The following is a 15,642-nucleotide window of genomic DNA, read 5'->3' as shown; positions in this document are numbered from 1 at the left end:
CGCTCTTGCCAACTAAAATCTGTCGATCTCAGTCTTGAACGCTCTGTTGGCCCCCAACATCCACAGCCTTTTGGAGGATAGCGTTCCAGATTTCCACTACCCTTTGTGTGAAAAAGTGCTTCCTGATTTCACTTCTGAATGGCCTAGATCTAATTTGCCTAGATCTAATCTGCCCTAATTCTCCTTATGTGGCTCGGAGTCAGATTTTGTTTGATAACGCTCCTGTGAAGCGCCCTGGGACGTATTGCTACGTTAAAGGTGCTATATAAATGCAAGTTGTTGTTGAGGTCATAACTAATAGTGCTGCATCTCAGTCAAGGAGTGGGAGAGTCATCTGCATTAGTATGCCGAATCCCCAAGTACACTTGCAGTAACATCTTGTTATAAGTGGTCCCACTGGCAATATTTTGGGTGCTCATCTCCCATAAGGTCTGTCAAACGTTATACTGGCCATTGCATATCATGGGCAAATCGCATTTGCATGAATGCGTCCACTATAAGCGGTGGGGACTGTAAACGACTTTTCAGGAAGGTATTTGCAAATTGACACGATAGTAATAGCTAGCGCACTAAAGAGACTTGCAGTGTTAATCAGTCTTTAAATATTTTCGTGACATTTAAAAAGTTTACACCATACAAACCCGGGCAATAAAGCAGGGAATTAATGACATCAATAATAATGGTCACAGCTACAATGACAGCATCTAGTAGTGATAGTATCAACACGATGTATGAAGTAAGCACAACTTGCGATCTGTAGCGACTGTACAGGTGATGAGGGGAGCAAGCTGGAATTTAAGAACAGTTGACAGTTGTGCAGGGAGACAAAAATTAATGGATAGATATTTTGAAAGATGCACAAAAGAAGGTAGTGTACAAAATCAGTGAGTCCTACTAAGTCAAATGAAGGATAGTGTGTAATGTGGTGTCACGGGAGGGGGTGGGGTAGGGTGGGGAAACTGCACTTCTCCAATGCAGAGGACATTTGCAGAAATGGATAACCTAAGGCCTCATATTCTTTCTGGCCCAAGTCCAACCACTTGAATTGTTTTGGGTTGGGCCCCAGTAAAAAGCTCTCCTAGTCTGTTATGCCTGTCTAGCTGAGGATACTTTTGCAGGTAAATTTGGAAACAAAACCGTCTCTCTCAGTTCTCATTTCTGTATTTTGTTCCCTTTTCCACTTCCGGCTCTCCTCCACCAGTTTTGCTACTTCACTAACTTTCTTTTTCACTTCTGTTTTTGCATGTTATCCCTCATTTTGTTTCTTTTGCACGTGACGTCCTTTTTCACTTTCTTTTGCTCTCTCATCCTTCACTAAATTTCTTCTGTTTGCTCTCTCTCTCACTTATTTCTTTGGCTTCTTGTTCACAATATATATTAATGATCTGGATGAGGGAATTGGATGTAATACCTCCAAATTTGCAGATGACACAAAGCTGGGTGGGAGGGTAAGCTGTAAGGAGGATGTTGTGAAACTCCAGTACGATCTGGACAGGTTGGGTGATTGGGCAGAAACATGGCAAATGCACTATAATGTGGATAAATGTGAGGTTATCCACTTTGGTGGCAAAAACAGGAAGGCAGACTATTATTTGAACGGCAATAGATTGGGAGACGGGGAAGTGCAAAGAGACCTGGGTGTTCTTGTGCACCAGTCGCTGAAGGTAAGCATGCAGGTGCAGCAGGCGGTTAAGGCAAATGGTATGTTGGCCTTTGTAGCAAGAGGGTTCAAGTACAGGAACAAGGATGTCTTGCTACAGTTGTACAGGGCCTTGGTGAGACTGCACCTTGAGTATTGTGTGCAGTTTTGGTCGCCTTACCTGAGGAAGGACATTCTTGCCATGGAAGGAGTGCAACGAAGATTCACCAGGCTGATACCTGGGATGGCAGGAATGACGTATGAGGAGAGATTGTGTCGATTGGGCTTATACTCACTGGAGTTTAGAAGATTGAGAGGGGATCTCATCGAAACCTATAAAATTCTGTCAGGCCTGGACAGACTAGATGCAGGAAGGATGTTTCTGATGGCCGGGGAGTCCAGAACCAGGGTTCATAGTTTAAGGATAAGGGGTAAGCCATTTAGGACTGAAATGAGGAGGAATTTCTTCACCCAGAGAGTGGTGAACCTGTGGAATTCTCTGCCACAGAGGGCGGTGGAGGCCAGTTCATTAAATATATTCAAGAAAGAGTTGGATATATTTCTTAAGACTAAAGGGATATGGGGAGAAGGCAGGGACAGGGTACTGAATTTGGATGATCAGCCATGATCTCATTGAATGGCGGAGCAGGCTCGAAGGGCCGAATGGCCTACTCCTGCTCCTATCTTCTATGTTTCTATTTTTTTTCCCACTCGCTGCCTCCTTCACCTGTTTTATTCGCACAACCTCCTCTTCTGCTTCTGAAGCCCACAGTCTTGTACACCTCTCCCACTCACTCGTGTGCTCACTTTCATCTCCTGTCCACTCGCATGTTTCTCCATCACTTCTGTTTCTTCCTTGTGCACTCCTTCACTTTCCCCTTTTACTCTTTCCCTTTCCTAACTGGTTTATCTTTCTCTCCTTTTTGACCTTGCCACACTCGCGCTGCTCTTTAGAGATGTGGGGAAGGAAGGAGTGTCTGTGGGCCAGAAAACAGAGAGCAGGCGGGAGCAGGCTACTTAAATGACCTGTGGAAGGACGGGGTGCAGTCAGAATGTTGGAAGAGACAGAAATCAGCAGAATTCTAAAAAGAGAAGAAAACAAAATAGGTGTGCTGCTCAGGTAGGGGGAAGGAGCTTGATGAGGACTCTAGCCAATTGGGGCGAGCCACTTCAGCATTGTCCCAGTCGATTTTAGAGCACGGGTTCGATCCTGCCATCCTTTCACAGGCCCTAACACTGGGCTCCGATCCACAGTTTGGGAACCACTGACACAAGGAAAAAGACATAAAAGTCAATGGAAATAGACAAAAAACATTTTTTTTTGCTTTTGATGAAGTCAATTTTTATAAAAGTCGTGACATGTAAAGCGGGCTGCCGGGTCACTATCACCCGTTTTACACTATCGCACAAAGTCAAAATGACCCCCCCGCGTATGGAGAGAACAGATAAATCAACATTTCATGCCGTGTCCTTCAGAACATGAGGACGCAGCCTGAAATATTGAGTTGCCTGCTCTCCACAGAGAAATCAGAGCATTGTGTTTCACGTCACGTAATGTGAGGATCTCGTGTCGAATAAACCCTCCCCCTTCTCCCACCCCAGCCTCCGAAAACATGTTTTCAAAATCAAAGTCATGTTACTTTAACAAATAGTCCACCCATGAACAACAAGTTATTTTGGCTCTCAAACGCTTGCGCTAAGCCACCCGCCTGGCTGCAAGATCATCGTGGTGGATAGGGCTGCTATCTGTTGGCTTATTGGGGTGAATAATCATTGAGCAGTCAGTGTAAAAGGTAGGTTCTCATGCTAAATACACGCATGTATCCATATTGTGTGACAGAGCTCCAGACTAGGGATTTGTTTCTCTAGCAGTTGGCCTTTTCATTTTTATTTTTGTTACATCCTAACATTTCTTTCAGTAACCAGTATTATTTTTTGTTTTACTTTAATTGTCCCTCTGCAGGATCATTCTTTTCCACTCAGCCTTTCTAGTTCCCAATGCTCCTGATGCAACAAGAACAATTTCCATCCTGTAAAGTAGCACCACTCTAATTTTTGGGAAAAATAAATCCATATATCATTTCCAGTTTATTGGTCCCCCTGTGTCGTATGTGAAAGGGTGTTCGGGCAACCTACTCCCAGGCCACTGCCAGTGACGCTCTATCTGAGCAGCATGTGCGGGAACAACCTCCGGGTAACTTATTTCTTCCTTTGTGCTCCCCGAGTGCAGCTCCAACAACACTCAAGAAGCTCAACACCATCCAGGACAAAGCAGCCCGCTTGATTGGCACCCCATCTACCACCTTAAACATTCACTCTCTCCACCACTGGGGTACCGTGGCTGCAGTGTGTACCATCTACAAGATGCACTGCAGCAACTCGCCAAGGCTTCTTCGGCAGCACCTCCCAAACCCGCGACCTGGATGTAACTGGTAGAGTAGATAAGGGAGAACCAGTGGATGTGGTGTATTTGGACTTTCAGAAGGCTTTCGATAAGGTCCCGCATAAGAGATTAGTGATGCGCTATTAATTACTCATAAAAGACTGAGTGTTAAGAGAGTAACTAAAGGCTCTTATTAGCAAAGAACAGAGCATGCCTCTCGTGGTTGACTGGGTTCCAAGAAGGCAGGGGGCTGCAGGTCAATCACCTTTATACCTGGGCCTGTGTGGGTGGAGCCAGCCGAGACATGTTGAGGCATGCATAGGTACAACAGTGTGTAACAACAACAGTGGTTTACCACATTCACCCCTTGTTTAAAATTGAGTCCGGCGGGGTGAAGTGTACTAAAGGTTCGTGTAAGTAAGTCTATCAGGTGGCCTTGTATGCCGTCCTGATCGTCGTGGTGGCGGCGGTGATGGTGCAGCATCCAACGTTGAATCTGGCGTCTCATTGAGTGGTTGGGTGGTCAATGACGGGTCCTGGGGCTGCGGCATGCCGTCTAGCGGGGTTGGGTTGTGGGTAGTGGTGGATGGCAATGGTAGTGTTTCAGGGGCACCCAAAGGTGCGAGATCTCGTGTGGGGGCTGTGTCCTCCCGCCCGTCCGGGTACGCTACGTAAGCGTACTGGGGGTAGGCGTGGGTAGTGGTGGATGGCGAGGGGGGTGTTTCGGGAGCACCCGAAGGTGCGAGGTCTCGTATGGAGACTGTCCTCCCGCCCGTCCGGGTACACCACGTAAGCATACTGAGGGTTGGCATGGAGGAGGCTCACCCTCTCGACCAGGGGGTCCGTCTTATGGGACCTCACGTGCTTCCGCAGTAGGACGGGTCCTGGAGAAGTCAGCCATGTTGGTAACGAGATCCCCGATGTGGACTTCCTGGGGAAGGAGAACATTCTCTCGTGAGGGGTAGCATTAGTGGCTGTACAGAGCAGTGACCGAATGGAATGGAGCGCCGCAGGGAGGACTTCCTGCCAGCGAGAGGTCGGAAGGCCCTTAGATTTCAAGTTTAAAAGGACTGCCTTCCAGACCGTCGCATTCTCCCTTTCCACCTGGCCATTCCCCCGGGGGTTGTAGCTGGTGGTCCTGCTTGCAGCGATACCTCTCGAGAGCAGGTACTGCCGGAGTTCGTCGCTCATAAAGGATGAGCCCCTGTCGCTATGAATATAGCTAGGGAAACCGAACAAGGCGACGAGGTCATTCAGACATTTAATGACCGTGGTACTGGTCATGTCTGAGCAAGGGATGGCAAACGGGAAACGGGAGTACTCATCAATTATGTTGAGGAAGTACACATTGCGGTCGGAGGAGGGGAGGGGCCCTTTAAAATCGACGCTCCGCCGTTCAAAGGGGCGCGTGGCTTTGATCAGGCTTGCTCTGTCTGGCCTATAAAAATGCGGTTTGCACTCGGCACAGATTTGGCAGTTCCTGGTCATGGTCCTGACCTCCTCGATGGAGTAGGGCAGGTTATGGGATTTGATGAAGTGAAAAAACCTGGTGACCCCCGGGTGGCAGAGGTCATTGTGGAGGGTCTTCAGTCTATCGACCTGCGCGTTGGCGCATGTACCACGTGATAGGGCATCTGGGGGCTCATTGAGTTTCCCGGGCCGGTACAAGATATCGTAATTGTAGGTGGAGAGTTCAATTCTCCACCTCAAGATCTTGTCGTTCTTGATTTTGCCCCTCTGCTTATTATTAAACATAAAAGCTACTGAACGCTGGTCAGTGAGCAGGGTAAATCGTTTTCCGGCCAGGCAATGCCTCCAATGTCGCACAGCTTCCACAATGGCCTGGGCCTCCTTTTCGACAGAGGAGTGTCGAATCTCGGGGCCCTGGAGGGTCCTTGAGAAAAAGGCCACGGGTCTCCCCGCCTGGTTAAGGGTTGCAGCTAGGGCAAAGTCGGATGCGTCGCTCTCCACTTGGAAAGGGATGGACTCATCCACTGCGTGCATTGTGGCCTTCGCAATATCTCCTTTTATGAGAGTGAAGGCTGCACAGGCCTCTGCTGTCAGGGGGACGGAGGTGGACTTGATGAGGGGTCTGGCTTTGTCCGCATAGTTGGGCACCCACTGAGCATAGTACGAGAAAAACCCTAGGCATCTCTTCAGTGCTTTTTGGCAGTGGGGGAGGGGGAGCTCCATAAGGGGGCGCATCCGGTCGGGGCCGATGACTCCGTTCTCCACTACACAGCCGAGAATGGCAAGGCGCTTGGTACGAAACATACATTTGTCCTTGTTGTATGTTAGGTTCAGCCGCTGGGCCGTACAGAGGAATTTTTCTAGATTAACATCATGGTCCTGCTGGTCGCGGCCGCAGATGGTGACGTTGTCTAGATAGGGGAAAGTGGCCTGGAGCGCGTTCTGGTCGACCATCCGGTCCATCTCCCGTTGGAAGACTGAAACCCCGTTGGTGACGCCGAAGGGAACTCTGAGGAAGTGGTAGAGACGACCGTCAGCTTCAAAAGCTGTGTACTGGCGGTCCTCAGCCCTGATGGGGAGCTGGTGGTATGCCGACTTCAGATCAATCGTCGAGAACACCCGGTATTGTGCAATCTGATTGACCATGTCAGATATGCGGGGGAGTGGGTATGCATCTAGCTGGGTGTAGCGATTGATCGTCTGGCTGTAGTCAATAACTAGGCGCTGTTTTTCGCCAGTCTTCACTACCACCACTTGTGCTCGCCATGGGCTGGTGCTACTTTCAATAATCCCTTCCTTCAGGAGTCTTGCTACCTCGGATTTAATGAAGCTCCTATCCCCGGCACTGTAACGCCTGCTTTTGGTAGCGATGGGCTTACAGTCGCGGGTGAGGTTAGCGAACAAGGAGGGGGGGGGGGGACTTTAAGGGTGGAGAGGCTGCAAATGGTGCGCGGCGGGCGATTTAAAAGCTGCTGGCTGCAGACTGTGAGTGGGGGGAGGGGTCCGTCGTACGCTAATGTGACACTCTTAAGGTTGCACTGAAAATCCAACCCCAGTAGAACGGCAGCGCAAAGATGGGGCAGGACCAGGAGTTTAAAATTTTTGTATTCTGTGCCCCTTACTGAAAGGGTCACTACACAGTAGCCACCGACGTCCGCTGACTGGGCTTTGGAAGCCAAAGAGATCCGATGTCGCGTCGGCAGGACCGGGAGAGAGTAACTGCGCACCGTGTCGGGGTGGATAAAGCTTTCCGTGCTCCCGCTGTCAAAAAGGCAGGTAGTGGCGTGGCCGTTTACCTTAATGTCCATCATGGACCTGGACAGTTGATGAGGGAGAGATTGGTCCAGCGTCACGGAGGCCAGCGTATGGTCGAGCGAGTCGATGTGGTCGTCAGATGAGGCGGTGGTTGAGTCCGGGTCCCCCGTGGTTGAAGTTGGAGACGTCCGAGATGGCGGACAAAATGGCGGCGCCCATGGTCCCGATCCCCACGCGGCTGGGGGAGCCCAAGATGGCGGACAAGATGGCTGCCCCCACGGTTCGCACGCGGCGCTGCTGGCGTTAGCGGTTTTACCTTTGCAGGCGCTGACATAGTGTCCTTTCTTCCCGCAGCCGGAGCAGGTAGCGTTTCTCGCCGGGCAGCGTGCTCTGGTGTGTTTTGCCTGGCCACAAAAATAACATTTCTGTGCCTTGGACATCGCAGCAGCAGTTGAAGGTGGCGGTCCCATGACCCAAGGTTGTGGCGTCCACGTTGCGGAGCGGTTAGGGGAGAAGGCGTCCATATTCCTGTGGGCCGCGTCGAGCGAGAGCGCGAGGGACACTGCCTTTCTCAGGTCCATTTCTCCCTTTTCCAACAGTCTCTGCCGGGAGTAGTCGGACCTTAGACCCGCAACGAAAGCATCTCGGATCAGTCCCTCCGTGTGTGCTGCGGCTGATGCTTCTTTGCAATCGCAGTCTCGGCCGAGTATCCGTAGTGCCTGTAGGAAGGCCTCCACCGATTCCCCGGGCTGCTGTCTGCGGGATCTTAAGAGGTGCCGGGCATAGACCGTATTTACCGGGCGTGCGTATTGCCCTTTTAGCAGACCGATAGCCGCCGCGTAGGTCGTCGCGTCCTGGATTATTGTATAAACTTGGTGGCTCACCTTTGAGGCCAGGATTTCCAACTTGTTTTCGTCCAGGGTCACAGTTGAGGCTTGCAGGTAGGCCTCGAAGCAACGCAGCCAATGCGCAAATTTGGTAGCCGAACCCGCTTCTTGCGGGTCTAGGTCCAGGCATGTTGGTCTGAGGGCTCGCAGCAGCTCCTGTTGCTCAGCGTTTGGTGCAGCAGCCTGCTGTTCAGCGTTTGGTGCAGCAGCCTGCTGTTCAGCAAATGTCGACATTTTGTTTTTGCTAATAACATTGATGCGCTATTAATTACTCATAAAAGACAGAGTTAAGAGAGTAACTAAAGGCTCTTATTAGCAAAGAACAGAGCATGCCTCTCGTGGTTGACTGGGTTCACCTTTATACCTGGGCCTGTGTGGGTGGAGCCAGCCGAGACATGTTGAGGCATGCATAGGTACAACTGTGTAACAACAACAACAACAACAACAGTGGTTTACCACAATTAGCGTGTAAAGTTAAAGCACATGGGATTGGGGGCAAGGTACTGACTTGGATAGAGAACTGGCTGGCACACAGGAAGCAAAGAGTTGGAATGAACGGCTCTTTTTCCGAGTGGTAGGCAGTGGCTATTTGGGTACCGCAGGGATCGGTGCTAGGATCTCAGCTATTCACAATATATATTAATGATGATCTAGACGAGGGAACTAGATGTAATATCTAGTAATATAAAGTTTGCAGACGACACAAAGCTGGGTGGGTGTGTGTGCTGTGAGGAGGATGTCGAGAAACTCCAGTATGATTTGGACAGGTTGGGTGATTGGGCAAATGTATGGCAGATGCAGTATAATGTGGATAAATGCGAGGTTATCCACTTTGGTGGCAAAAACAGGAAGGCAGATTATTATCTGAACGGCAATAGATTGGGAGAAGGGGAAGTGCAACGAGACCTGGGTGTCCTTGTGCACCAGTCGCTGAAGGTAAGCATGCAGGTGCAGCAGGCGGTTAAGAAGGCAAATGGTATGTTGTCCTTCGTAGTGAGAGGATTCGAGTACAGGAACAAGGATGTCTTGCTGCAGTTGTACAGGGCCTTGGTGAGACCACACCTTGAGTATTGTGTGCAGTTTTGGTCGCCTTATCTGAGGAAGGATGTTCTTGTCATGGAGGGAGTGCAGCGAAGATTCACCAGACTGATACCTGGGATGGTAGGAATGACGTTAGAGGAGAGATTGGGTCGATTGGGCTTATACTTGCTGGAGTTTAGAAGAATGAGAGGGGATCTCATTGAAACTTATAAAATTTTAACAGGACTAGACAGACTAGATGCAGGAAGGATGTTCCCGATGGTGGGGGAGTCCAGAACCAGGGGTCACAGTCTAAAGATAAGGGGTAAGCCATTTAGGACAGAGATGAGGAGGAATTTCTTCACCCAGAGAGTGGTGAACTTGTGGAATTCTCTACCACAGAAGGCAGTGGAGGCCAGTTCATTAAATATATTCAAGAAAGAGTTGGATATATTTCTTAAGGCTAAAGGGATATGGGGAGAAGGCAGGGACAGGGTACTGAGTTTGGATGATCAGCCATGATCTCATTGAATGGCGGAGCAGGCTCGAGGGGCCGAATGGCCTACTCCTATCTTCTATGTTTCTACCCCCCAATGAGGAATTGCATCACCTCTTGACCTCCCTACTGTAACCTGGCTGAGATTGGAAACTTACACGGGGTGGACTTGCAGGGAGGAAACCTGTAGCCATTCCCTCTGGCACAGCAAGCTGGAAGAGGTACACATCTCCTCTCTATTCCCCCACCCCCGACATGTTGTTAAACTTCCTTTATCTTCCTGCTCCTCACAAACTGATTCACAACGCAATATAGTAGTGAAGGAAATGTACTTTCATCATATCCATCTGAGATTGTGATCTTGCATTAAGTGTTCAGAAATGAGTTTAAATCAATTGAAGTCTAATTCTGCATCACACTTGTTATATATTTAGTTTGTCTGGAGGCCTGGTAAGGCTCTGTACATCTCATTCCTAAAGATTTTTCTTTATCTGTGTGAGATACCCAGGAGGCTCTTACTTGCAAACCTGTGTGTAACGCACTGTGCCAGGACTCTGCATGCAGCTGTTCAAAGTACAATCTAATGTCCTTTGTCGTTGTACACTTTGTGTACAAAATGTTTCACTGACTAACCAAGTCAACAGGCTGAGCTATCGGTGGCCGTAAGCCATGCTGTGCTCCAGATAACTGACAGCACCATTTCTCTGAGATGTGCAGCTGAACTACAGAAAGTGGTCTGGGTTTCCCGCTTCTGTGCTTGCCAGGCTGTGATTGTCCACCCATTCGCAGGCTGGTGAACAAGGAAACCCAGCTAACGGTACAGGAGCAAATTCTGTGCTTTAGTTGCACCTATTTTTTTGTATGTGCTGGATTCCCAACGTGTAGCTGCCAATACGCTGTATAACTAAACATCCTGTACTACACTCTGATATGTTGCAATTGCATTTTGTCATTTTTCATTTTCCGAACAGATTCCTCTTAAACCATTTGGTGTTTTTGTTTACAGGGTTTTTTTTAACCTCTGCTGTGTTTCAGCCTTCAGTACAACCCTTGGTGACCCTTGAAGGTTCTGCGTCCATCCTTAAAATTCGGACTAAGTGAATTATTAGTGAACTGAGCCGCACGTCACTTGCTTCTCGTATACTTTTCACTTTAAGTGTTATTTTCTGTTAGTGTAGGTTACGAACATGGCGTGTTGAGTTCATTCTAGTTCCAGGTGCTGTAACATTTCTGAATCTAAAACCATTTTAGTTAGAAAAGTGCAGTTGCTTTAATAACTTTTACAAGTCCTAACCCAGGGCATTACACACTGATTTGTAAGTATGACGTGTGCTGGGAGGAACATATTGTTTGTGATGATGTGTATTAGAAAGGCTGAGGGAGGGGAGGGGAGACGGCATTGCACTTGTGAAATGCACTGCAAACACAGCTGCTTATGGCAGTAATAGTGTGCAGAGACCAGCATTTTTGGCATTTTGAACATTTCAGAAGGAATTTGTGTGTGCATGTTTGGGAGCAAGCACCGCTTCTAATGTGAAATAGGTAATTGTAGCTTAAAGTTAGTGGCCCAGAAACTGGTGTCGGGGGCTTCCCACGGGTGCAAGCCCCCGACCTACACTTACATAGCGCGCCGACAGTTGAAGCCTGGCCCTGCGTGGATTTCCTGTCAGTGGCCCGGTTCAGCTCCCGGCGCGCTGTGCTTGCGTGATCCAGCAGCGTAGTTAGTTCGATGAGCCGGCTGGGATCATGTGAGCACTGGGCAACCAATCGGAGGATGCAAAAGTTCATTCATGAGTTTGATAGTAAGAACTGTCAAACTCATGAAAACTCCGGGTGCCCAAAACAGTACTTAAACTTCAAATAAAAGTTTTTAAAAATCCCAGTAATTATATGAACTAATAACTGTAAAAAAAAAAAAAAAAAAACTATTTTAAACAATTATTCAAATTTTTGAAAAAAATAATTTTTTAACAAATCGGGTCTAAAAATACACTTACCTTACTGTAAATTCTTTAAAAATAATAAACCCATGGAAAAAAAATTCTAACTTTAATTAATAGACCACTTACCTTTTAAAACTAAGTCTTTACGTCTGCTTTTTTCACGCGTAAAAACCGGAGGCCTTCACGCATGGGCAAAGCTTAAAAAAAGAAGGAATTTCAGCGCGCATGCGCAGACTCCTGCGCGCACACGTTCGACGGGGTTCAGAGGAAAGGAAATGCCGGTTTTCCGCGCATGCTGAAAACCGGCACTTCCATCGGGCCCGCGCGTGAGTACCCCGTCCGTACTCACGCGTTGGGACCCGAATTACTGGGCCAGTAACCTCTGCAACCAGGTAGCACAACAGCAGCTTCAGATCGACAATTCATTGTATCTGGAAATAGGACACTTCTCACCGAGGTCACCATGGTGTTTGTGTTTCTTGTCTTTATTACACATGATGCATTATGTTCATGTGATATGTGTTATTTCTTGAACTTGCTGTCAAGGCTCGGTAAGTGAGGAGGCGTGATATCGCAAGGAGTCTGCACATTCGTACTCTTTCCCAGGCGACTGTGTCCTTTCCAGCACTTTAGATGAAACTGTCCAGTTCAGCTGCAAGGCCATAGTCAAATTAGTAACATAGCTGTCATGGTGGCTCTTGATTTACAGTTACCCAGTGCAAGTGTATCCTGCTTAGAAGTATTGTTTCTTTCAGGCTCACCAGCAAAGCAGAAAGGCGGAGCGTATGCTAGCAGCAGGAAAGTATGCTGAAGCAATTGATTGTCATGGGAAGGCTGCAGGTTGGTGAATCTTTTCAGCATATAAAACCAAAACTGTAGTTCCTCTGTCAAGCACCGTGGGACATTTTTGCTATTTAAAGGCAAGGTTTTAATGTAGTTCTAATAATTAGAAAATATTACACGGCCTGTGATTCATCTCGGGCTCGGAGATGTCTGCTTATTTTGTAGACTTGGTTGCCAATCTTGCTCTAGTTCCTTCCTACAACGACAACTTGCATATTTAACGTAATAAAACGTCCCAAGGTGCTTCACAGGAGCATTATCAAACAAAATTTTACACTCAACCACATAAGGAGATATTAGGAAAGCTTGGTCAAAGAGGTAGGTTTTAAGGAATATCTTTAAAGGAGGAAAGAGAGGTAGAGAGATGGAGCAGTTTAGGGAGGGAATTCCAGAGCTTAGGGCCTAGGCAGCTGAAGGCACGGCCGCCAATGGTGGAGCAATTAAAATTGGGGATGTGCAAGAGGCCAGAATTGGAGGATTGTAGGGTTGGAGGTGGTTAGAGATACAAAGGGGCGAGGCCATGGAAGGATTTGAAAAGAAGGATGAGAATTTTAAAATCGAGGCATTGCCGGACCAGGAGTGGATGTAGGTCAGCGAACACGGGTGATGGGTGAGCGGGACTTGGTGTGAGTTAGGATACGGGTAGCGGAGTTTTTGATGAACTCAAGTTTATGTAGGGTGGAAGTGGGGAGGCCAGCTGTAGAGCATTGGAATAGTCGAGTCCAAAGGTAATGAAGGCATACAGCACAGAAGGAAGGCATTCGGTCCATTGTGCCTTTTGAAAGAGCTATCCAATTAGTCCCATTTACTTGATCTTTCCCCATAGTCCTGCACATTTCTCCTTTTCAAGTATTATCCAATTTCCTTTTGAAAGCTACTATTGAATCTGTTTCCACTGCCCTTTTAAGGCAGTGCATTCTAGATCATAACTCTGCATAAAAATATTTTCTTCATCTCTGGTTCTTTTGCCAATTATCTTAAATATGCATCCTCTGGTTACTGACCCTCCTGCCAGTGGAAAGAGTTTCTCCTTATTTACTCCATCAAAACCCCTCATAACTTTGAACACCTCGATTAAATCTCCCTTAGACCATAGAAGGTTAAAGGAGAACAATGCTCGCTTCTCTAATCTCTCCACATAACTGAAGTCTTTGATCACTGGTGCCATTCTAGTAAATCTCCTCTACACTCTCTCCAAGGCCTTAACATCCTTCCTAAAGTGTGGTGCCCAGAATTGGACACAGTAGGCCTCAGCTGGAGTAATGTGATGTATAAAGGTTGATGCGCTATCAATTACTCATAAAAGACTGAGAGTTAAGAGAGTAACTAAAGGCTTTTATTAACAAAAGAATGAAGGTCTGCCTCGAGTGGTCGACCGGTCCAGAAATACAAAGGGCTGGGGAGCAGTCACCTTTATACTAGGACTTGTGGGAGGAGTCAGCCGAGGCATGTACACAGTGGAATACAAACAGTGGTTTACCACATTCACCCCTTGTTTAAAATTGAGTCCGGCGGGGTGAAGTTTATTAAAAGTTAGTGTATTGGAGTCTCTCCGGAGGTCTTGTCTGCCGCTGTGATCGGCGTGGCGACGGCAGGGGTAGTGGAGCTTCCGGCGTCGAGTCCTGCGTGGGCTGTGGCACAGGCGTGTCGTCCTCGTAGATGTCGAGCGGGTCGCGGGGCCCAGGCCTGCCGTCTGTTGGGGCTGGATATCGGATCATGGGGGGGGGGGCGGTGGTAGTGAGCAATGGGTTACTGCGGCCCCCGAGGGTGCAAGGTCTCTTATGGAGACTGTGTCCTCCCGCCCGTCCGGGTATGCAATGTAAGCATACTGGGGGTTGGCGTGGAGGAGGTCGACCCTCTCGACCAGGGGGTCCGTTTTATGGGTCCTCACGTGCCTTCTCAGTCGGACCGGCCCTGGGGACGTCAGCCATGGCGGTAGCGATGTCCCCGATGTGGACTTCCTTGGGAAGACAAACATTTTCTCATGAGGGGTGGCGTTAGTGGCAGTGCAGAGCAGTGACCGAATAGAGTGGAGCGCATCGGGGAGCACATCCTGCCAGCGGGAGGTTGGAAGGCCGCTAGACTTTAAGGCTAGCAGGGCGGCCTTCCAAACTGTCGCATTTTCTCTTTCCACCTGTCCGTTCCCCCGGGGGTTGTAACTGGTGGTCCTGCTTGTGGCAATACCCCTAGTTAGCAGGTACTGACGGAGTTCGTCGCTCATAAACGATGAGCCCCGGTCGCCATGGATATAGCTGTGGAAACCGAACAGGGTGAAGAGGTCGTTCAGACATTTAATGACCGTGGCACTGGTCATGTCCGGGCAGGGGAAGGCGAACGGGAAACGGGAGTACTCATCAATAATATTGAGGAAGTACACATTGCGGTCGGAGGAGGGGAGAGGCCCTTTAAAATCAACGCTCAGGCGCTCGAAGGGGCGAGTGGCTTTTATCAGGTGGGCCCTGTCTGGTCTATAAAAGTGCGGTTTGCACTCAGCGCAGACTTGGCAGTTCCTGGTCATGGTCCTGACCTCCTCAATAGAGTAAGGCAGGTTGCGGGCCTTGATGAAGTGGAAGAACCTGGTGACCCCCGGGTGGCAGAGGTCATTGTGGAGGGCCCGCAGTCTATCTATCTGCGCGCTGGCGCAGGTGCCACGCGATAGCGCATCCGGGGGTTCATTGAGCTTCCCGGGCCGGTACAAGATCTCGTAATTGTAGGTGGAAAGTTCGATTCTCCACCTCAAGATCTTGTCATTTTTGATTTTGCCCCTCTGCTTGTTGTTAAACATGAAAGCAACTGAACGTTGGTCAGTGAGCAGGGTAAATCGTTTTCCGGCCAGGTAGTGCCTCCAATGACGCACAGCCTCCACAATCGCCTGGGCCTCCTTCTCAACAGCGGAGTGTCTGGTCTCCGGGCCTTGGAGGGTTCGTGAAAAGAAGGCCACGGGTCTCCCCGCCTGATTAAGGGTAGCGGCCAGGGCAAAGTCGGACGCGTCGCTTTCCACCTGGAAGGGGATGGATTCGTCCACTGCGTGCATGGTGGCTTTGGCAATGTCTTCCTTGATACGGTGGAAGGCTAAGCGGGCCTCTGCCGTCAAGGGAAAAGAGGTGGACTTGATCAGCGGATGGGCCTTGTCCGCATAGTAGGGGACCCACTGGGCATAATAGGAGAAAAGCCCTAGGCACCCCTTCAGGGCCTTGAGGCAGTGG

The 15,642-nt window shown here is 48.9% G+C and overlaps 1 protein-coding gene across 3 annotated transcripts in view; it reads left to right on the top strand.

The window, feature by feature from the left end:
* The window catches only part of nrbf2b (nuclear receptor binding factor 2b), a 42,997-nt gene that overhangs the window by 4,680 nt on the left and 22,675 nt on the right, over positions 1 to 15,642 (top strand). The window contains exon 2 of one of the 3 annotated variants that reach the window (XM_085994980.1): positions 12,349 to 12,433. The exons of 1 other annotated variant lie outside the window; for it this stretch is intronic. In XM_085994980.1, coding sequence (XP_085851106.1) covers positions 12,349 to 12,433 — 85 coding nt within the window. Of the gene's footprint in view, positions 1 to 12,348; positions 12,434 to 15,642 lie in introns of those variants that run through there. One more of the 3 variants, XM_085994982.1, reaches the window with a different exon arrangement.

This window comes from Somniosus microcephalus, chromosome 8 (assembly GCF_052327205.1).
Source record: "Somniosus microcephalus isolate GS21.2 chromosome 8, FLI_Smic_1.0, whole genome shotgun sequence".
Lineage (NCBI taxonomy): Eukaryota > Metazoa > Chordata > Chondrichthyes > Squaliformes > Somniosidae > Somniosus > Somniosus microcephalus.
This window is presented reverse-complemented; position numbering and strand designations above follow the sequence as displayed.